The 22,597-nt window shown below is 38.8% G+C and overlaps 2 protein-coding genes across 2 annotated transcripts in view; one reads left to right on the top strand and one right to left on the bottom strand.

Annotated features, from left to right (window-relative positions):
* Positions 1-314: 314 nt before the first annotated feature.
* Positions 315-14,175, bottom strand: LOC144637510 (histone acetyltransferase KAT6A-like). Its single transcript, XM_078496581.1, has 8 exons — positions 13,576-14,175; positions 8,864-8,984; positions 8,353-8,471; positions 7,209-7,290; positions 6,872-7,063; positions 5,027-5,209; positions 2,957-3,123; positions 315-2,251 (listed from the first exon to the last, which is right to left on the bottom strand). The coding sequence occupies exons 1-8, from the start codon at positions 14,041-14,043 to the stop codon at positions 2,114-2,116; spliced, it is 1,470 nt and encodes a 489-aa protein (XP_078352707.1). The 5' UTR covers positions 14,044-14,175; the 3' UTR covers positions 315-2,113.
* A 111-nt stretch (positions 14,176-14,286) lies between these two features.
* LOC144637495 (terminal uridylyltransferase 4-like) overlaps positions 14,287-22,597 on the top strand; it is a 29,739-nt gene continuing 21,428 nt past the window's right edge. The window contains exons 1-2 of the mRNA XM_078496556.1: positions 14,287-14,758; positions 21,951-22,055. Of these exons, the coding sequence (XP_078352682.1) occupies positions 14,594-14,758; positions 21,951-22,055 (270 nt within the window). The 5' untranslated portion in view covers positions 14,287-14,593. The remainder of the gene's footprint in view (positions 14,759-21,950; positions 22,056-22,597) is intronic.

The following is a 22,597-nucleotide window of genomic DNA, read 5'->3' as shown; positions in this document are numbered from 1 at the left end:
GCGTGAAAAAGCACGCAAAGGGTCAAGGTAAGGCTTGATCGGAGGCGGGGAGCGCGCTCCGCTTCTTTCGCCCTTCCCATGATCCCTTGCGATTCCGTATAAAGCGGTAGCGCCTGGGTACGAGGCAGGATTCCTGGCCTTTCAAACAGATATTCCATCTTAATGATCCGCAAAGTGGAGTGGGAGAGTGGCGTGGGGAATTCTGTTTTGGCGGGGATTGGGGTGGGGTAGGTATTGCAGCACACCAACACATCTTCTTTCAGGTTAGTGACTGAAATAATTACAGGTTACAACTTTCCAAAACAGAGACAGTCTCGAATAAAAATCTTCAAGTTTATTTTCTTACGCTCACCATTTTCCCCCTTAGCGAAATAACTTGTTCACTCGCTTTACAAGCTTAAAATGAATGTCAGGATATCACCTGCTCCAAAAACTGAAACTAGAGATGAACAAACTGCTCGCAGTCTCTTGTTATGCAAAAAAAAAAAAAGATGTTATGATTCGGCAAGTTGACCCGCATATATAAGGCAGTTTTCAATTGAGTGTCGAAAAACCAAAACCAAGGTAATCACTCTGGCCAATCACTAAGGACACAGACAATCCAGTGACCCAATGAAAACTCGAAGCAAATGCATGTAGCCGGCACTAAGCGCGGGAAAACGTGCGCGAGCGAATCACGATTGGTTTTGGTTTTACTTCTGATTGGCTGAGAAAGTGGTGCGAGTTTATTGAGCCAATCAGTAAGCGTAGTAATGCAAAACCAAACTTGGAAGCAAACGAGAATTACTTTCGACACTCAAGTAAAAACCGCTTTAAGCACGCGAAATTACCGAGCATTTGGGCCCTTCAGATCGGAGTACGAGATTGAGTAAGACTTTTCAAACCTAGTGCTTATGCTTTCAATTATCACATTTCACACCAATCTCGTACTAATAGTATTATTTTCAACTGGTCAGCCGCAACAGGGAGGAGTGAGGTCTCTGGGAACGTAACTGGATAGAAATTCGAAAGTCGTACTCGTACCCCGATGTGAAGGTCTCTATTTCCTGCAAAAACATCCCGTAAAAAGATAGCTACGAGGGAAATGAAATAATTAAGCTTAATTTTACTGTTTTTCTCTCCCTGTCTGCTACTAAACTATTCACACTAACACTTGAAGCAAGAATCGGTTAAGCCTTGATGCGAATTGAAAAGTGAGCTATCCTAAATAAACTAACAGTGAGACCCCGATACAACGTAGTGGCAGGGGACTGGAAAAATGTACTGTATTCATTATAACGGAGGTTCGTTAAACTTATTTCCTGTTAGGGCTGAAGAACCTCGTTCGTTATAGTGGGGACTTCGTTATAAAGATTTCGTTTTATCGAGGTTCCACTGAAACACTGTTATATCGAATTTGAAATGTGTCTTAAAAAAACCTATTACATGCCTCTCATTAAGCAAGAGAACGTCATTTAAGCATTATATTATAAATTTACACAAATGCTTATTTTTGCCTACGTAAATATATGAACTCCTCCTTACTCCAACCCTACAATGTGGATTGAAAGATTCAAAAACATGGATTTATAAAATGCTATATTGGAGAAACCTATTCTATTATAAAAGGAAACAATGTTGCACTCTAGGTATTTTCCAAAGTACAAGAACAACTTTGTAAACATACGCAAAATAGTTTGTGTCTATCAAATGTTGACGGTCCGCAAGCCAGCGGCTTTCAAGTGAATGACGTAGGTAACCCCAAATGAAGGAGCCAACCAACAAGGTTACAAGCAACGCTCTGAACCAATCACATTTCGAAGTAAACAACGCGGTTGGTAAGCGCGGGAAAATTCGCGTGGCATTCTTCTCTGATTGGCTAGGAAGGCGGCATCTTTACTCTCATTGGCGGAGGGAAAAATAAAATGCAGCATTTTTTGGGACTTATTACAGAGCTCATACAAATGCAAAACCTAACCAAATGCAAAACCTAACCAAATACAATGATTACTTTAAATCTGGCAATTAATCGCAACCCTTCACATTAGGTACATTAATCGACACAAAATGGTCTGAGAAGAAATACTATTTTCCTAGAAAATTACAAAAATTGTGACTGTACATTTATTGTTCGTTATGAAGGTATGGTGCCATTTTGACTTTGCAGGCGCGCCACGTGAACGTAGATCTTCAACGCAGGGCCTAATTTGATTGACATACCAGTCAATACGTCATTTCTGGACATGAGGAGCAATGCTTTACCATCAATCTCCTAGAAACCAAAAGAGAGATTTAGAATTACGACAGATATCATAGATATTCTGTACATGGACTATCTGCTATCTTCTTTATAGCTTTAAGAAAGCTCTTGCAACCGGCAAAGCCAAGGGCAACGTTCTCTCCCCCCATCCGCTCTCTCTTCCCCTGCAGGAGGTGGGAAGGCACCATCCCGAGTTTTAAACCCTTACCCTTTTATATACCATTTGTAATGTAACCTTCTATAGAAGATGGCACCCCTTTAATATTCCTACAGTTGACACACTGACATCCCTTTTCTACTGTTGGCTTACCGTAATTTGCTGTTAGGTGCGTCTGCTTGAGATAATTTGACAGGGCCTGTTAAACACCTTTACCAAAATACTCGCGAAATCTTTACCGTTATACATACACCCAAGCCTGAAAAAGGTACCCCTTTCGGGTGGAGCCTTCCTGCAAAGTCCATACCAGGTTATACCCATGAGGTGGCAATGCGATTAAAAAATGAATTATACTTTAGTGTGCCTATTGGTGTTGGAATCCAGCTGAATGTATAACGACAGCATTCAGCTTCAAACAGAGAAATTTACCTTTGTGGTTTACGTTATCAACAAACACAGGATTTGATGATAAGTACTAAGATGTTCAGTATAACACACATGCATTTGTACATTACAAAACCTGACGTTAACTCTTTCTGTATGATGCCGACTACCCTCACCTGGTTTTGAAACGATTTTGCCTCCTCTGGAAATCCTAAAGAGCTAAAAAATGACACAACCTCAGTAACTGTCCAAAGTGAAGTGTCTGGTGGAAGATTGCTTTTGCTCTTTTCTGTTTCTTTAGCTGAATCGCGGGTGGCACTGGATGTTCCTTTACTAGGGGAATCTGTGAAAGTGAAAAAAAAAAAGAAAAAAAGAAAAACAAGTTAATTTTTATTACATGATCAGAAAAGTTGAGGGGGCCAATACATGTACCTAAAGTCAATAAATCAGAATGCTTGATTAATGGTCTGATATTTTCTTTGTACCATACTAGTAGGAAATCAGACCTTGATTGTTTATGTACAGATCTTGCCACACTTGATCAACATTACCAAAACCTAGTGCCAATACTCTTCTCAGTACGGCCCTCACACTTAATTTATAAGACATATTTCCTTGTGGGTTTTTACAACCTAAAGCACTCTCTATGAGATGAAATTTGTTCATACCATTGTCTACATCTTGTATTGATACTATGTTCCAGAACAATACAGTCAAACATATGCATGTTTCTAGTGAACATGATGGCATCCATGGCAACCCTGAGAGCCACAACCACCAGGCACCGTCACACTGATAGATCAGTGGAAATACTTGTCAAGTAGGAGCAAAGAAAGGGCACATGTCAAGTCTAATCTTGAGCACAAAGTCCTGAGACCTTATGTAGATTAAAGCCAGGCAGGGCTGTAACCAGACCATTGCCATAGACAAGGCAAGATCTTGTTCGTGGGTTCTGTGGGCATGCCCTCCAGAAAATGTTGAAATCTAGAAGCTATGAATTCCTTTTAAAGACCTTTTTATGAGGTATTTCTTGAGAAAATAAAGCTTGGTCGACTGGGGATTATTTTCCCAATAAAAAATGTTTTGTTTTTAATTTTTGGTAAAAATTTGGACGAGGCAAGTGCTTCGTCTTGCCTCTTGCTAGTTACGGGCCTGAGCCAGGAGTCATGTTAAATAACCATCTGTTGCATGAAGTTTTATCACCTATGAAGGCTGGAAAATGGGGAATTTGGGTAGGTTTTAAGATGGAATCTGCCAGGAGTTTGAGTAGTTGTTGGACAAAATTATGTAACACAAATATTTACACTTTATTGCAAGCTTTTGTGTTACTGCTTCAAATAAACCTATCAAAAGAAATCTCTACTAACAACACCAAACATCGAAAACCAATTTTGAGGTTCCATTGAATTCCACTGAATCGCTTCAGGTGGCTCATAATGGTTTAGATATTGTAAAGGTTTTACCAATGAGCAAGTTGAAGTCATTGACATGGCAACGTCAAAAGTGGTCAAAGATACCTTATTTTCGACCGTTTGGGGCTGATAACTTAAAAACTAGACGGTGAAAGTTTTCTTTCATATCTTTCTGTCTAATGGACAAAAAAAAAAACAATTAAACAATTTTTTAAAAAATTCTTTAGGTGGAGTTCAGGGCCACCTTAAATTTATGAAAAAATAACGTATGTGTAGCTCCAAAACCTACCTACAGAATTTTTTAAAAAATTGCAAAACTGTTCACTTTGCTGGTGTGATGAAAATATATCAAAAGACATTTCACTAACTGAAGTAGTTTTTGAGTTATATATTAGCCTCAAAAGGTCCAAAATAGGGTATCTTTGACCTAATATGGCATTGTCATGGTAACAAATTTTGATGTCATAATAACCTTGATTTGTTTCTTGGTAAAATAAGTATAGGTTCGTTTTAAAAGAATTTCCTAAACATTATTTATATAGCGATGATTGAACACCAAAAATGGGCATGTCTAATTCAGACTTAACTATTGCGAGCCACTTTAAAATATGTGAGCTTTTGCCTATACCTTGTGAACTTTGAATTTCATTTCTCAGACTCCAATAATAAATTGTTGTAACAAAAGTATTTACACCTTATTGCAAACTTTGGTGTTACTGCTTCAAAAATCTCATCAAAAGAAATCTTTTACTAACAACCCCAAACATCGCTAACATTTTTTCATAAGTTCTATTAAGCCACATCAATTCATGACAATTTTCAAACTTTACTTACTAGGCAAACCATTAACAATGCTCTTTCCTGCAGCTGAATGGACACCATTGGTTTGACTGTGACCAGACGAATGCAAATCACCGTTTGTTCCTCTTGCTTGTGGTAATGAGTTTGGTTTAGAGTCATTCGACGTTGTAGATTGGCTCAGCATTTCCAACTCCCTTTGAACATTTTCAGCATCAACTTTATATTACAAAAACAAAAGAAAACAAATCAGTATAACCATTTGAAATTTCAAATGTAAACCCGGAACTTCAAAACCCAGCTTATGTTTGCGTTTTTTGCTGCCAACAACCAAAATGGATCTAAATGTATTACCTTATTATAGGAAATTAACGATACATTTGTAATATTTGTAATATTTTTAATAATCATAATTGTTTCTACTTTTTAAGACAGTCAGACTTTTCCACACCAAGTTTCAATACGGTTACATATGGTAAACATTCTTTGCGATATCTTGGACCAAAATTGTGGGGAAACAGATACGCAAATTATACGATATTACTCTGCTCATAGATGATGGCTGCAAGGGCTGTTCCCTCTGCTCCTCATAATTATTTTATACAGTTTTAAGTATTTTTATTTCTCTTTAAATTACATATTTTTATATCTGCTCGTCATAATTATCTTAATATAGCTTTAAGTAATAAATAATTTTTAATATCTGATTATCATAAATATTTTATATAGCTCTAAGTATTTTAAATTCTCTTTTTACATATTTTTTAATATCTATTATAATAATTGTGTCCCCAAATTAGTATGGGATTTTCCCAGGCTATGTGGCCCTGACACATTAATAAGTTTATCTATCTATCTATCTACTAACCTGCGATCAGGCGTTATTTTTCTCGCGGCGGAGGGGTCAACGGAAAAATGAACGCCTGATACAATTACTTGTCGAGTTGTCTGTAAAAAGTCCAGAATCTGGACTTTTTTCTGATTGGTCAGAAAACAAAAGGCAACATTAAATCTCTATCCTGATTGGCTAATTGAGTTCAAGTCTAATTTCCGGTCCAAAAATATCACGCGTAGATGATTGTTATCATGGCGGGTGTTGAGCGGAATGAAGCGAGTTCTTCTAGCTTTTAGAAAATCTCTCAAGAGTTTTGTTCACAAAACATTTAAAGACGAACAAAGGGAGTGTATTCGACGAATAGTTTGTGAAAGAAAAGATGTTTTGGCGGTGCTTCCGACGGAATTCAGCAAGAGCGTGATCTATCACCAATGGTGTCGAAGATTATTACATCACACCACCAAAGACGCCAGACGATCGTGCCAGTGACGAAAACTACAACCTTGAAATGTCTAACCTGAGCCTTACACAAAATCAGCCTTTGCAGAAAACAAATTTTAAAAACCATCCGATCAGCTCGTTCAAAAGGGTTATTCAAACACACGTTTGTGAGAGTAAAAATATAATTTGAAGGCGCTAATCACGCTTACTTCCTTACTCTGATGGCATCGCCGACATTCTCGACGACGTTGACAGATACTTTAATTAGGGGGTGGCAGACGACTTCACAAGTAATTGTATCAGGCTTTCCTTTTTTCGCCTTCCCTCTGCCGCGAAAAAAAAAGAAAGCTTGATCGCAGGTTATCTATCTACATGTAATTAACGCGAATTAAATGCATGTAAACATAAATTTTTGACAATTCGCGTTAATTTTATTACGCGTACATTTTGTTGGCGTTAAATGCTTCGTTATATTCCTATAATAAGGTAATCACAACCAACAGACGTGACCTTCTAAATCAGTTATCAAAGTGAACTTCTATTTCCTGAGATGTCTGTTTAGATTATTGACGGCAGTGGAAAAGGTAGCCATTGATGGAGCGCACCTTGAATATGAATATCTTTTACTTCAACAGTACATTCACCCATGATGTCTTCATCACACTGTAAGCGCAAGTCATCTCTCATCATCAAATTGCTCCCACCTTCTGACTTCATAACTGGCTCAAAGCCGCTGGAGTCAGAAAGGCGTACTGGATTTATAGGATGATTTTGGCAATTGTAACAAACCCATTTTCCTGTTAAGGAAAATATGAAATGTGGTTATTATCCAGTCATCAGGAATAAGCTAGAACAAGAAAATGACAATGACGAAGGGGAAGGAAAAGAAAAGCAATTACTTATTTTATAAACAGATTGGCAGACTGGTATTGACATTCTTACCAATTGGCATTGTTGCCAGAGGGGGTACATGGCATTGCATATGATATCCCTTGTCGCAGGCATCACAAAACAATAAACTACTCTGCAAAAATAATGATAAAAAATGAAATAAAATAATATTAGTAAAAACTAAAATAAAATGAACTGTACCATCTCATATGTTGTTTTTAATTTAATTTACAAAAATAGACTTTATTGATAATAATAATAATCATTTCTATAGCGCTATTTAGCTTATCTTTCATAGCGCTTTACAATCACTATGCGTATAAAAATAAAATATAAAAATACCTATTACTAAATTAATCTATTGAGCTAAAATATCTATACATGCAGAGAGTGAAGTTTTAAAAGTTAAAAATTTAAAAACTAAAAATATCATGATTATTTAACTGGACTTAAAGTAAACGTGTATAAGAAATAAAAATTAAATGTCATAGGCTTCTTTAAAAAGATAAGTTTTTAGGTTCTTCTTAAAAATGTCTTCTGATGCCGATTTTTGGATGCTCAGTGGCAGGTTGTTCCACAGCCTTGGCGCAGCAGTGCTGAACGCCCGGTCTCCGTAGGTCTTGAGTTTAGCCATGGGCTCAGTTAGCAGTTCTTGGCCACTGGAACGTAGTGAACGAGAGAACTTTCTAAAACTTAGCATACTAGAAACATAGGATGGTGTTTTGTCGTTGAGTGCTTTGTAGACTATTAACAGCATTCTTGCTAACACTTGGATTTGTTTTTGGTTTGAAATTTTCCAAGGAAGTTTCAATTTTGTTTTTACCATGATCAAAGGAAAGTAAAAATCCCACTGGTCATGATGATGACAATAACTACGATGGTATTTGGAGTGGAGGGAATAGAAGTCTTCTTTCTATCCTAGGTGCCAGCCATCATAAAGCAACCAAGAGTATTTTTACTCCCCCTTGAAAGGAGCGTTAGTCCACTGCAGGGTTAGCCTCAGCTATTATTTTGTAAACCTGGGGAAAGGAGGCAGTGTCCAGCCTTAGCGCAATGACCCTGGCCAGGTCTTGACCCCGAACATCTCCATTCAGAGTCCATTGCATTAACCATCGGGACGCCACACCTCCCAAGAAGGTAAAGTAACTGTTTGTAGAGTGTATTATATAAGTATTATTTTAGAAAATGGACTTACAGGATCTCCACTGTCGTTACATATAATGCAGGCTTTACAGTCGATACACTGCCATGCACTAGCATCAGACGTGATTCTTTGCACAAGCTCTGGTGAGTAATTCATACAACTTGGGTGTGCTGATAAAAAAAATAAAATAAAAATACATAACATAAACAAAATTAAACTAACAATGACTTTACATGTACATGTTGTGGTTTAATTTTATAGTTGGTTTAAAATTTTTCAAACCAGTTTGATTTTTATTTTTCATTGTCTCATATTCATTATCATAATCTGAAACAAAAGGAAATAAAAATCAAACTGGTTTAAAAAATTTTAAACCAAAGATAAAATTAAACCACAACATACATATATACATATATACGGTCGTTTTATTTACGACCAATTCACCACTGATGAAGGGCTAAGCCCGAAACGTTTGGTTTATAATGAACTTTTTTGGCACTTACAATACACTTTTTTTCGCAATACATATATACTGTACATGTAAGAGAAAAACATTGTGTACCTTTGTTGCCACAATCTCTGCATATCAGTAGATTTTCTGGTTCTCCTCGTCTGTTTGCTGCCGCAGTTTGTAGACAGAAGTCGCAAACTTGTTCGCATTCTGGAATTTCTCTTTCAGGGCTCTGTAAATCACAATAGTAAGAAACGACACTCAAGCCTCTTGTTCACTGACTTGCCATTTTATCCAAAAAATGTTCCAAGTTCTCCTATTACAGGAGTGTGACCCAAGACTACGTAGGTTAAAAGTTCAAGCAATGAACTTCCTCAAGCAAATACTCTTCACAAAACCGTTCATATTTGCTGTGAGTTTTCAGCCAAGCTCTAGCTACAGTAGAACCCCGGTAACTCGAACTCGGATAACTCGAACAGCCCCGCTAACTCGAACTAACTGCCATTTCCCTTGGATTTGACCCCCACTTTTCAGTCATTGTGTTTTGCTGCAGCCGCAATGGCTGCAAGCAAAACACATTGAGAGCTGAAGTTTGTGCCGTAAGGTGTAAGGTGTAAGTGCCGTAAGGTGTAAGTGCCGTAACAGAGGAGAAATCTGAACTACCGATGTCAATCAAATCCATGAACAAACAAAATCGAAACCAATGAACCGTAGCGCTGATCGCATTCAAAGTTACGGGCCAAAGTATTCGAACGCAAACCACGTTGGACACGTTGGAAAACAGAAAACCGATTTAAAAGTATATCGCATTGGGAAAGAAAACAAACTGTGGCGCGACCACTCCAGTTTTATGAGAAAATTATTCTGCAGTTTTCATCATTTACGAAAAGAGCGAAGACTTGGAACCTCGCCGAAGGTCATAAATATTTTCTCCAAAGGACCGGTTAGTGCACAGTTTGTAAACTTTCGCTTTGAAAATAAACTTACCCTCACCTTGTCTACACTGTCTACAGCATACTAGTACTGTATTAACTCTGAACTTCATATTTTAAAATAAAATGTATGAACGTGTAACTTGTCACGCAAAGACAGCTGGAAAGGAATATACCATGCTGGTAGGCTGCACCGCTAATTGTAGCTGTATTCGAGCTATATAAAAGACAGCTAGAAACGAATTAATACTAGTAACATCACAATGGGAAAGAAACTTATTCAGTGGTGCACACCGTCGAAAACAAAGAAATATTAAAGGAAGTTCTCATTCACCAGATTCACTGCATCAGATGCAACATTCGTCAGTTCGTGTTTAAATGCGTGGCGACCAGTTTGTTTACTAGTTATTAAAAAATAATACGGTCTTCATTTAATAAACAGTTCATCCTTAAATTTCAGCTTTTCTACGACTGACAGGTAGGTACTATAGTATAAGCCCCGCTAAAATAGCTGGAAAGGGAAAGTTTTTTGAAAAATGAATTTTTGACTGCCAGACGCGCTGGCGCCACATGTTTATTTTGTGAAGATTAATTAAACGCCGTGAAAAATAGAATTTGATGTCCAGCGAGCCACTGCATCTTCGGCTACGCAGTCCTCAGTGAATCCTCCAACTTCACAAATTTCTAAAACTTTAAGAAAACGAACTTTCGCAGAATCAAAAATTGGTCCTTATCGATCTTCCGATCTTGTTGTGAAGACACTGAAATTCGACGAGCGTTCATGCGTGAAGGGATGCCTGACGAATGATAATAATTATTTGTAAACTTTCGCTTTCAAAATGAACTTTGCGTTACTTTCAACGCCGTCTTTCTGTTGTTGTACGCCGGTGCGCGTGCGATTATTTATAATTTCTGAATTTTGCATATTTAACTCAGGGTGACACAACAAGTTTGTTAAGAGTTAGTTGTTCCAGTGTTTAATTTGGGTGAAAGTGGTTAAAGAACCACTGTCTTGTCACTAATAAATATATCACATTGAGTTCTTATAAGGTCAATAGATTCTGTCTTTTTCGTTGTTGTTAAAACGCTACCATTGTGACAATGATTCCAAATACAACTAACGGTAACCAGTGAGATAACGCCACTAAAAGAATCACATTGAGTTCATTGAGATTTTTTTATAATGTTAAGAGTTACTGTTTTTTATCAAAGAGACAATCATGTCAGACATTACGTTAACTTACTAGTAATTAAATTATGTTTGCTGTCTTTGATTTCAACATAACATTGATCAGTAAAATTATCAGGATTGAATTAACACAAAGTGACTACAATATAGTGCAATTATTAACCTGCACACAAGTGACAGACAATAAAAGACGTTGGATTTCAATCTCGACTCACTTGTCTTTCATCAACATGTTCCCTAAGACTTTGCTCTAGCAGCAAAACACATGGACCCATTGGGGCCCTATTTTTTTTACTCGGTTAACGCGAACTCGGATAACTCGAAAACCCTGCTAACTCGAACTAAATTTTGTTTCCCTCGAACAAAATTTGGGTCAAATTTACCCCGATAACTCAAATTCCGGTTCTTGCAACTTGGCACGGTTGCCCATTGATTAGAGCAACGAACAGATCACGTATTTTACAACCATTTTCCACTCTTATCATACATGTAAGAATGTATGGTCTCGTTAGAGTTTCTGACAAGTTAAGTTCAATTTGCACTGTACCGTATACTGAAGTGCTGAAAAATCAGTTAACTATCAATTATTAACTTGGCAAATTAAATATGCAATCTACCCCGATAACTCGAAACCCCGGTAACTCGAACTGTTTTACGTTTCCCTTCAGAGTTCGAGTTACTGGGGTTCTACTGTAATTGCAGGGCATATTTGACTTTTCCAATAAATTTATTTGAAGACTGGATTTTATTGTGTTCTCAATCACTACCTGTACTTAGATGGTGACAATGTATCATAGTTGTGCAGAGATGCCAACCTAAAATATTGAAATCCGATCCCGAGATCACCAATTTTGTATTAAAGGCACAATTTAAAACTCTAAAAAACTGAGTGAAAAAACAGAGCTCCGCCGATTCCAAGGTTACTTTAATTTAATTTTTTTCAATTTAATTCAATTTAGTTCATCGTTCCAACTTTCGGTCAGATCGTTCCAAAAAAAAAGTCACTTCGTTCCAACTAAAAGTTACTTCATTCCATCGAAATATTCGATCGTTCCAAAATAAAAAGTTAGATATAAAAGACGATCCTAGTCATAAAAGGTTTTCAACTCACCTTATTTGCATTTGATATATCTATTTTCAATTGTGTGTTGACCATTACAACTTACATCAAACGTTACAAGCAGAACTGAAGTAAACCGCTGATTAAAACGTAAGTTGTATCGACTATCTACATTTCAGTGATATTTCTCCCTATTCGATGGCGCATACAGTTGGAGAGTTCTGTTCAGCGCGCGACACTAATAAAACATCGTAAGTAAAGATTACAAAATTTAACAACATCGAGTAGTAATGTTTTCGATAATGTTTTCTTATAAACATTCTTTCATTTTTTTAATTTTAATTTTGAACTATTATTTTGCAGGGCCTCACTGAATAACACCTTTGGTGATGTGAGCTCCCTGGGTAAAGAACATTATTATTATTATTATTATTATTATTATTATTATTAATATAAGGATCTGACTTTTGGATGGAACGAAGTAACTTTTAGTTGGAACGAAGTGACTTTTTTTGGAACGATGTGACTTGGAACGAAGTAACCTTGGAACGATGTGACCGCAATTCGCTGATTTAACCATGGAAACACATCAAATATCTACAATTTTTTCTCAAAATCAGCTAAAACGATTTGTTGGAAACCACATTTTGCAAGCATTTTCCTTTAAATCCAGAAAATTTTGAAAAACCAGGATAGGAGGCCAGGAAATTCATTCTGTAACTGGGAGACTCCCAGAGAATCTGGGAGACTGTTGTCACATGTATAGCACAGCGATATGTCACACATCAACACTATAAAAAGCTATACATAAACATGTACATATGTATGTACCACTGGGCATTTTGCAAAATGATGATGTTGATGATAATGATTTTGATAATGAGGACGATGATTATGACTACGACCATCAGAACACATCTACATGTAAACTACTCAGTTTGGGTAAATTTTTAAAACAATCAAACATTGCCACAACTTGGTAACTGTATTTTTTCAGAAGGTTCTGATTGTAACACATGTTGTTGCCAATTTTAGCAAATAGTCTGTTATTCAAAGTGTAATTTTAACAGACTAAACGGATCAAAGCATATTATTCAATGTTTAAAAGATTAATCAATTAATTCGATTATTCAGTTTAGTAAACGGCACAATAAAACTACAAGTAATAAATAACGGAAATAAGCTCACGACACATTATATTGAATACCTGTGCAATAAGCCTAGTGTTATATCAAAATTTATTTACTGGCCATCAGAAAGTGATATATTTAATTCTGGGATTAAAACCTGACCAAAAAATAAACAAAGAAACTTATAATTAACGGGTGACGCGGAAATACATGTATAACGAGCGACCAACGACTGCAAAAGGCAAACAATAAAGTTATTTAATCAAAAGTCGCTAAATATGTTGTCTGCTTCTGATTGTACAGAAAAATCACTAAACAGTGCTACCCCAATTTGGAGGGAAGAAATATTCGCTAACAGTTACTATTACATCAGCAAAAGGCAAGGTTTCCCTTAGGCAGCATGTACCTAACCGTTCACACATGCACAAGATCGATAGAGAACTTTTCGCTGCCAACATCATCAATGCACCCGTTGTTTGGCCTCTGATAAACTTAAACTTGACCAAACTTACCTCAGCGGACTCAAGTAGTCGATACATTCCCTCGCTTACAGACCAAACTCTGCCATGATCTAAGTCTTCTTTCAATGCGATTTTGATCCTGGCCTTCAAATTATGGTAATAGGGGTGCCGAGCGCTGATGAATTTCTCAATATCCACTGCGCTGACGCCGTGGCCACGATCAATCGCTCGAATCGCTTCGCCCACCCATCGGGCGGCCCTCGAAACTTTGCCGGACCCGATTACTCTGTGCCAACCAGAAGCATTGCGATAAGAAATTGCGCCTTTAAAAGACCTCTTTGTCACGATTCCGCTGGCGATTAGCGCGGCTATATCTTCCTCGGTGTCTCGCTGATCGATTCCGTGACATTTATGCATCGTCCGGCAGATTCGCTCCAAGTCGGGTCGCGATTTCCGACTTCGAAGCAAGTTGATGCATTCCAAAATCCAGTTCATATACTTTGGTCGCTTCTCAGCCATGTTAAATACGGCGGGATAGGAGAAGGAAAGAGAACGAAGATTTTCCAAGTTCCCGTGGGTCAGGGAGGGTTTCGTTTTGGCAGAGAAACGCTGTAAGCGCCCCTCGTTTACATACCGACCGAAGAAAATGGTAATTTTTCACGCAAAAACAAACCAAGCGCGCCGCCGCTGAGCCCGCGAATCAAGCATTCATGTGTATCGGCATCTCGACATAACAAATGCGTTGACATAATTTGCAATGGCGGTTCATTGACAGCGAAGAGCGACAAAGTTTTTGTCGTTTTTTGTGTTTCATTATCGGGTTTCAACCGGGAAAGACTTTGTATAGCATTAACATGGATACAAAAGTCTGGAAATATTAATTGACGATAGCGTTTGCCCGTGATAGCGTCTGAAAATGTGGAAACATTCTCGATAACTTCTGGACCGTCAAGTTTGATTTTCACCGATGATGAATTATGCATTTTTGTTTTGTTGCACTGTCTGATAGACAACGACCTCAGACGACATGAAGTGGACAGGAAGATAAGTGAAGTAATATCAGTTTGAAATGGAAAATTCTGAAAATAATACTGAGTCTTCTTTGGAGAGCCCGAATGGCTTGCATAAAGATGACGAAACATTGCATCAGGCTCAGAAAAGGAAAGTCAGTGAGACGGAAGGTGCTTCATTCAATGACAAGACGAGAACAGCAAAGAATGAAGATAGAAAGGAGGTAGGTTACTGCAAGTGTTGGAGTTTTTTCAACATTGGGAGAGGGGGCACACATGTAGAAGAAAAAAATTGGCAGTCCATCAGGGATTAAGGTTGGTTTATGCACCTATCAATGGTTTGCCCCAGGATGGGGGGGGGGCGGGCAACCCACGGGAATTTGACATCGTAAATTCTCCCAGGGTAGGGATTTTGACATCTAAAATGGTCTGCTGGGTTAGAAATTTAAGAGGAGATATGTGAAATTTGACATTTACTAGGTGCCCAGGGGAGGGGAATTCAACTTTGGATTCCAAAAAATTTCAAATTCCCCTGGGGTTGCCCGCCCCCCCCCCCCCATCCTGGGGCAAACCATTGATAGGTGCATTAAACTGGTCTATAATTTCTTGTACAAACCATGCTTATTGCGATTTTCAGAACTCTGATATTTTCCAACTAACAATTGCGTTTTTGGCTGCTGTCAATCATAATTATGGCAGCAATGAACCATGAAAAACAGAAATAAGCAAATAGATTGAAATCTACCAATCACAACTGACAGACGTGACCTTTTGACCCAGTTTAAGTGAGTTCCTGTTTTCCGAGAGGTCTGCTAAGACAATTGACGGCAGCAAAAAGCATAAACCTTTGATTGAGGATAAATTTCAGAATTCTCATATCACTGAAAACCGCAAAAAAGTACCTGCCAAAGTGAAAGTAACCTGTACACTGTAGGTATTCTAAGCTGTGCACCAGCCTACACAAATCAATATACTCGTACATTGTACCAAAATACTACAGAATATGCACCTGGCATAAGCATAGCCTTCTGAGAGCAGCGTCAACATTCAGCATACATAAACAAAGAAGAATGATTAATTTTGTTGTTATGCTTTCAACTTTATAATGTTAGAGCTCTATAAGCCTTGACCTTACATGTATAAACTTCATAAGGGGTTTTGCATAGGCTTGTAGCAGAGGGGTGGGGGTTATAAGCAGCAAGGAAAAAAATGTTTGGAAATAAGCTGCCAAGGATTGACTTACTAAAAAAGGCTCAGCTGCGACAATTTGTAAGTAAGTCCACTTTGAACAAAATGTGGTTACATTTGCTTGGCTTAGTGATTACACTATACAAAAATGTTGATGTACCCAGTGTACTACATTGGCAAATTGGCAACTTGTTTCAGTTTTTCTTCCACTCACCATGGCAACCAAAATGGTCTCAGCTTGGAGTGCCACCACACTGAAGGGGCACTTACTCTCTCAGGGGGGGTACTTGCAGTATACATGACGGGGAGGTCCGACGTATTTTTTTGGGTTGAAAATTTACACCCTCGGTATTTTTTTGGGTCGAGAGATCTGTCATGTATTTTTTTAGCTCTTAAAGTCTGTTTGATACTTTCGTGGCTGGTCTGACACGCATGTTTCGTCTCCGCCAAGAGACTCTTCAGAGACCTTTCGGTGAAAGCTAACTCGTTGAACATCGCGTTCGAAGTCCCGCTAGCGTCAAAATGATGGAGCAATCTGGCCTTACATCGCGTAAGCATTCCCAATTGCGTAACGTGTTAATTGTTAAATACTTTCGTGGCTGGTCTGACACGCATGTTTCGTCTCCGCCAAGAGACTCTTCAGAGACCTTTCGGTGAAAGCTAACTCGTCGAACATCGCGTTCGAAGTCCCGCTAGCGTCAAAATGATGGTGCAATCTGGCCTTACATCGCGTAAGCATTCCCAATTGCGTAACGTGTAAATTGTTAAATACTTTCGTGGCTGGTCTGACACGCATGTTTCGTCTCCGCCAAGAGACTCTTCAGAGACCTTTCGGTGAAAGCTAACTCGTCGAACATCGCGTTCGAAGTCCCGCTAGCGTCAAAATGATGGTGCAATCTGGCCTTACATCGCGTAAGCATTCCCAATTGCGTAACGTGTTAATTGTTAAATACTTTCGTGGCTGGTCTGACACGCATGTTTCGTCTCCGCCAAGAGACTCTTCAGAGACCTTTCGGTGAAAGCTAACTCGTCGAACATCGCGTTCGAAGTCCCGCTAGCGTCAAAATGATGGAGCAATCTGGCCTTACATCGCGTAAGCATTCCCAATTGCGTAACGTGTTAATTGTTAAATACTTTCGTGGCTGGTCTGACACGCATGTTTCGTCTCCGCCAAGAGACTCTTCAGAGACCTTTTGGTGAAAGCTAACTCGTCGAACATCGCGTTCGAAGTCCCGCTAGCGTCAAAATGATGGTGCAATCTGGCCTTACATCGCATAAGCATTCCCAATTGCGTTACGTGTAAATTGTTAAATACTTTCGTGGCTGGTCTGACACGCATGTTTCGTCTCCGCCAAGAGACTCTTCAGAGACCTTTCGGTGAAAGCTAACTCGTCGAACATCTCGTTCGAAGTCCCGCTAGTGTCAAAATGATGGTGCAATCTGGCCTTACATCGCGTAAGCATTCCCAATTGCGTAACATGTAAATAAATCAGTATCAAGGTGCTAGGTCTTGTATTTCTTGGGATAGAAAATTTTGTTGGTCCAGGTATTTTTTTGGGTGTAAAATTTCAGGCTCGTGTATTTTTTTGGGTTCGCAATATGATGCTCCGTCGGACCCCCCGTCATGTATACTGCAAGTACCCCCCCCCTGGGCTCTTCCCCTTCCAATCTTAACCTTTTTGCTGCGTCAACCACTAGACCAGCATTTCTATAGTACCGCCCGAAACTACTTACCCATAAGCACGCGGTGAAACCTCGTCCTTGCCGCCGCGGTTGTGCGAATCCACCGCGGTGCCGCGGAAAGCTCAACCTCGTCTTGGACGAATGTGACCGAACGCCTCGGTAAGCAAGACGCAGTATACCGCGGTGAAGAAACAATAGTTACTGATAGGGATTGTCAAGCCATTGTTTTCAGTTTAATTCCCTCAAGTCGTGAAAAGTAATTCATTCAAGTTTCACAATCCTTCGACGGAACTACTTCTCAACTACGGATACAGTACTGCTCAGACCAAAACTTCATCTTGCAAAAAGTGATAAAATGTTCAACGCGTCATAGAACCTTCAATAAAACACCTTTTCTTTTACTAACTATGTTCATATTGATAGTTTTAGTGTAGTTTGACCGTTTTAATAACCGATTTACGCCAAATAGAACCAGAGATATTATTCCGATAATTGCCGTGACGCTAAAATGTTTAGAATCGACAATCAGCAGACAAGCCGCCAGTGCTCGCCAGAGCGAAACTTGAACTTGCAAAAATGTTCACGACTTCATAGAACATAAATTCTACCTACAGAAATCATTTCGCCGTTTAAATCATCGAATAAGGCCGGACAGAACTAGAGATATCATTATTTTCGCTACTTGCCGTGACTCTACAAAACCCGGGTGCATAACAATAGACATTTCAGCAAACGAGGCTCGCGAGTTCTAAACAGAGAATCTGTATCTTGCAAAAAAGTTAATAAATTTCCAAAACGCATCATAAAAACTTTCATAGAACATCGTTTCTCCCTATAGAAATCATTTCACCGTTTAAATTATCGATTTACGCCGAATAAAACCGGAGTTATCATTTTATAACTACGCCGTGACGCCACCGACAATAATATCGACAACAGACAATCAGTTACCAAACAAGTCTCGGAGCGTGCCGAAAGAATCCAGGCTGAGAAATCCTGTTTTAATACGTGAACGAAAGTTCTCGTTTATTTGCTTCGAAGGTAAAGAATAAGGTTAAGAATAACCCGAGGAGAAGCGTTCCTAAGCGGTGTAGCCAGCGTTGTAGACGAACTAAGCGGTGTCGAAAGGAAAATTGAAAAATTCACTTCTCCGATGCACGGGTCAAATTTCAAGAGAAATTTGAATACCAACTTTTTGACAGCCGACTACATGTCAGCATTCTGAACACACGCTCCAGATCCTGTTTAGAGTTTGTTTACTAGAGCTGTGATAAGCCCAGGGGGGTACTCTGGCTTGTAAATGATGGGGATGATCGAATGGAGGCAAAACTCAGGACCCAAAAAAATCCCTAAGTCTTCTGACATACAGTACCGCTCAGAAATAAGCGTCCATCGTATACGCACCTTATACGCACATACGCATATACGCAGACGCATATACGCACATACGCATACGCATATACGCACATACGCATACGCGCGTATGCAATGAAGCGTAAGCACATACGCAGTTCTTTGTTATTCATTGCTCTTGGTTCTCATTGTGTTGTATTGTTGGAGAAAACAAATGAAATATCTTTGCGAGAAAATAATAAAACAGCGTTGGTCGATCGTGTTTATATGGTGCGCCGTGAACATTTATCATGTTTGTTAACTTTTTTGCAAGATAAATCGCACGCGCCGGTGAGACTTGTTTGTGAATTGATTGTCTGTTGAACCGAAACGGCTGAGAAGCGAAAAATACATCTCCGGTTCTATTTGGCGTAAATGGGCGATTCAAATGGGAAAAGTGATTTCAATGAGTAGAAACGATGTTCTATTAGAGTTTTTATGTGCGCCGTGAACATTTATAATGTTTGTTAACTTTTTTTCCAAGATACATCGCACGCGCCGGTGAGACTTGTTTGTGAATTAATTGTCTGTTGAAGCGACACGGCTTAGAAGCGAAAAAAAATCTCCGATTCTATTTGGCGTAAATGAGCGAATTAAACAGGAAAAGTGATTTCAATGAGTAGAAACGATGTTCTATTAGAGTTTATATGGTGCGCCGTGAACATTTATTATGTTTGTTAACTTTTTTGCAAGATACATCGCACGCGCCGGTGAGACTTGTTTGTGAATTAATTGTCTGTTGAAGCGACACGGCTTAAAAGCGAAAAAAAATATCTCCGGTTCTATTTGGCGTAAATGGGCGATTCAAACGGGAAAAGTGATTTCAATGAGTGGAAACGATGTTCTATTAGAGTTTATATGGTGCGCCGTGAACATTTATTATGTTTGTTAACCTTTTTTGCAAGATACATCGCACGCGCCGGTGAGACTTGTTTGTGAATTAATTGTCTGTTGAAGCGACACGGCTTAGAAGCGAAAAAAAAATATCTCCGGTTCTATTTGGCGTAAATGGGCGATTCAAACGGGAAAAGTGATCTCAATGAGTAGAAACGATGTTCTATTAGAGTTTATATGGTGCGCCGTGAACATTAATCATGTTTGTTAACTTTTTTGCAAGATAAATCGCACGCGCCGAGACTTGTTTGTGGATTGATTGTCTGTTGAACCGACACGGCTTTAATTGTTGCGAAAAAACATATCTCTGGTTCTATTTGGCGTAAATGGGCGATTTAAACGTTGAAATAATTTCAATAAGTAGAAAAGATGTTGTATTAACTTATTAACTTGTCTCGCAAGAAAAACTTTTGGTTTTTTAGCACGCGCCGACGATTTTGTTTGTGAATTGATTTTCTGTTGAAGCGCGACGGCTTTTAGTAGCGAAAAAAATCTCTGGTTCTATTTGGCATAGATCGCCAATCTACATGGTGAAGTATTTCCAATAAGTAGGAACGTAGCTTGTTTTAGAGTAATTGTGATACGCAGTGAATATTATTTATAACCTATTCTTGCAAGATAAACTTTTGGTCTTTCGGAACGTGCCGCGAGTCACGTCAAGGCTTAGTAGCTAAAACAAAATCATATCTTTGGTTCTATTTGGAAAAAAATCAGCGAATGAGACGTCGAAATTATTTCAATGAGTCGAAACGATGCTCAAATAAAGTTTATATGCTGCCCCGAACATTTATTAGCTTTTCTGCAAGATAAACGATCTTTCCGCACGCGCCGGTAAGGCCGGTAAGTTAAGTAACGTAAAAGTTATTTCTCCGTTTCTATTTTGCATAAGGCGGCGAACTCTAAAAGTAGAAATAGCAAGAACAATAAACTATGGACAAAAGAAAAAACAATAAGCTTGCTCATACATACTGATGAGCATACGCGTATACAGAGTATACGCACATACGCATATACGCAGACGCATATACGCACATACGCATACGCATATACGCACATACGCATACGCGCGTATGCGCAAAAGCATACGCGTTTTTCGCGTATGTTTAGGGACGCTTATTTCTGAGCGGTACTGTACCCAAAAAAATCCCTGGGTCAAAAACAAACCTAAAAAAATTGCTTGTCAAATTACCCCTAAATTGCCAGGAGGGGCAATAATATAATGTTCACAAAGAAAACCATAAAAAATTAAACGTTCGTGTTTGTTTATTCATCATACCATAAATACGCCAAGGCCGCGCCAAGGCACTTTAGTTCATTTTCAATACCCAAAAAAATCCCCAATTTAAATCAAGTCACCCCAAAAAATACTTGCCAAATTTTCCAACCCAAAAAAATCCCGGAATCGAAAATTTCAAACCCAAAAAAATCCTTCGATCATCCCCGTCATTTACAAGCCGGAGTACCCCCCTGGGGTGATAAGTAAAGTTCTGTGTTATAGCGAGAATATCGACGTAAAGTTTCGTAGAGTCCAAACTGAAAGTACTATGGAAAGAAGCCCGAGGAAATCAAAGAAGGCGAACAAATATTTTACGTCGCTCGTCGTTGTGTGAAAATGATAGCGAAGAAAAAAAAAGTGCTCACGCTGAACCACAAAGAAACTATTTATTAAAATATTGCTTAAAGACGATGCAACTCATTCACGATAAGTTCCAAGATCAGTCTGCACGCGCAATGGGCAGCATGTCTTCGATCCGACAAATGTTATGTACGACATGAACACGAAACATTTGTTTACTAGCGGCGATGCAGCTCTAACATTATTCTAAAAGAGGTTTTGCTCATTTAAAGGTTTAAAGAACTCAAAAGTCACGTTCCGACTATTTGCATTTCTGCTTTGAAGCGGTGGTTTCTTTCAATTTGAGAGATGTGCCATATATTATTGGAGCGTGAAAGCGTAAAATCTTGCCCGTTGTTCTTAATGAACTCTAAACAAAAGGTAAATAAGCCTATTCAACTCTACCGCGTCTTACCGATTACCGCGGTATTGCTTACTGCAAAAAACCCCGGTAAAACCGGCGATTTTTCGCGGCACGCCGCGTCTATGCCGAGGCGAGAACGCAGTATCAATCTGCAGTTTGACCGAGGTATAACCGCGGCAAATGGGTAAGTAGTTTCGGGCGGTACTGTACATATACAGTAGTTAAAAAAGGTGAACACTGAACAGTTGCCTATAATACTATTGATTTTGTGTATCATTAGGATAGTGGAATATCAAGTGAAGACCAGACAAGTAAAGGACAGTCCTCTAAAAAGACAATGAAGGAACTGGAGTCTCACTTTGTTGTGCCTGCTGATAAACTGAAGGTGTGTACTGTGCATTGTCATTCTCAGAGGCTGCAATCCTTTTGTTTAGCTGCACCAAGAATACAATAATGTAATTATAACCTCTGTTCCAATTTAAAATTCTGCTATACACGGACTTCTGCTCAAATCTGTTTGGTTGTGATTTTTCTTCTCTTCGAATATTCAAATGATTCCAATGTTTCTGCTGGTCTACCATCCAGTAGATGTCAACAAAGCGACAATTAGAGTGGTTCAAATCAGCGGCAAATGTGTACAAGCCGATAAGCACAAAAGGCTACAACTGTTGAACAAAACTGAGTGATGTATAAGCCATGCAATATATTTCTTCTCGTAAATCTATGGAAGCTGCCTTCTACAATCCTGATACCTTCCTTGGCCTTTGTTGTGACAGATCGGCGCTTGACACCATCTCATAGCTCAGTGCGATAAAGAAACGCCGTTAAAAGTAGCTTTCTAGCGGCCAAATACCTCTGAAATTTTGCCTGGTACGACAATTAAGGACCCTAAATGTATTTAGCCAAAATTATAGGCTCTGAAAAACA

This window comes from Oculina patagonica, chromosome 14 (assembly GCF_052425735.1).
Source record: "Oculina patagonica isolate OP01 chromosome 14, crgOcupat, whole genome shotgun sequence".
NCBI lineage: Eukaryota > Metazoa > Cnidaria > Anthozoa > Scleractinia > Oculinidae > Oculina > Oculina patagonica.
Note: the sequence above shows the minus strand (reverse complement) of the source record. Positions and strands in the feature narration are given on the sequence as shown.

What these genes read in the sequence shown, in the direction of transcription:
- LOC144637510 (XM_078496581.1), bottom strand. Translation starts at nt 14,043, where the DNA reads ATGGCTGAGAAGCGACCAAAGTATATGAACTGGATTTTGGAATGCATC. An exon ending in CAGAGATTGTGGCAACAAAG is followed by an intron (nt 8,472 to 8,863) that starts GTACACAATGTT and finishes TTTTTTTATCAG; the next exon opens with CACACCCAAGTTGTATGAAT. An exon ending in AAAAGATATTCATATTCAAG is followed by an intron (nt 5,210 to 6,871) that starts GTGCGCTCCATC and finishes TGTAATATAAAG; the next exon opens with TTGATGCTGAAAATGTTCAA.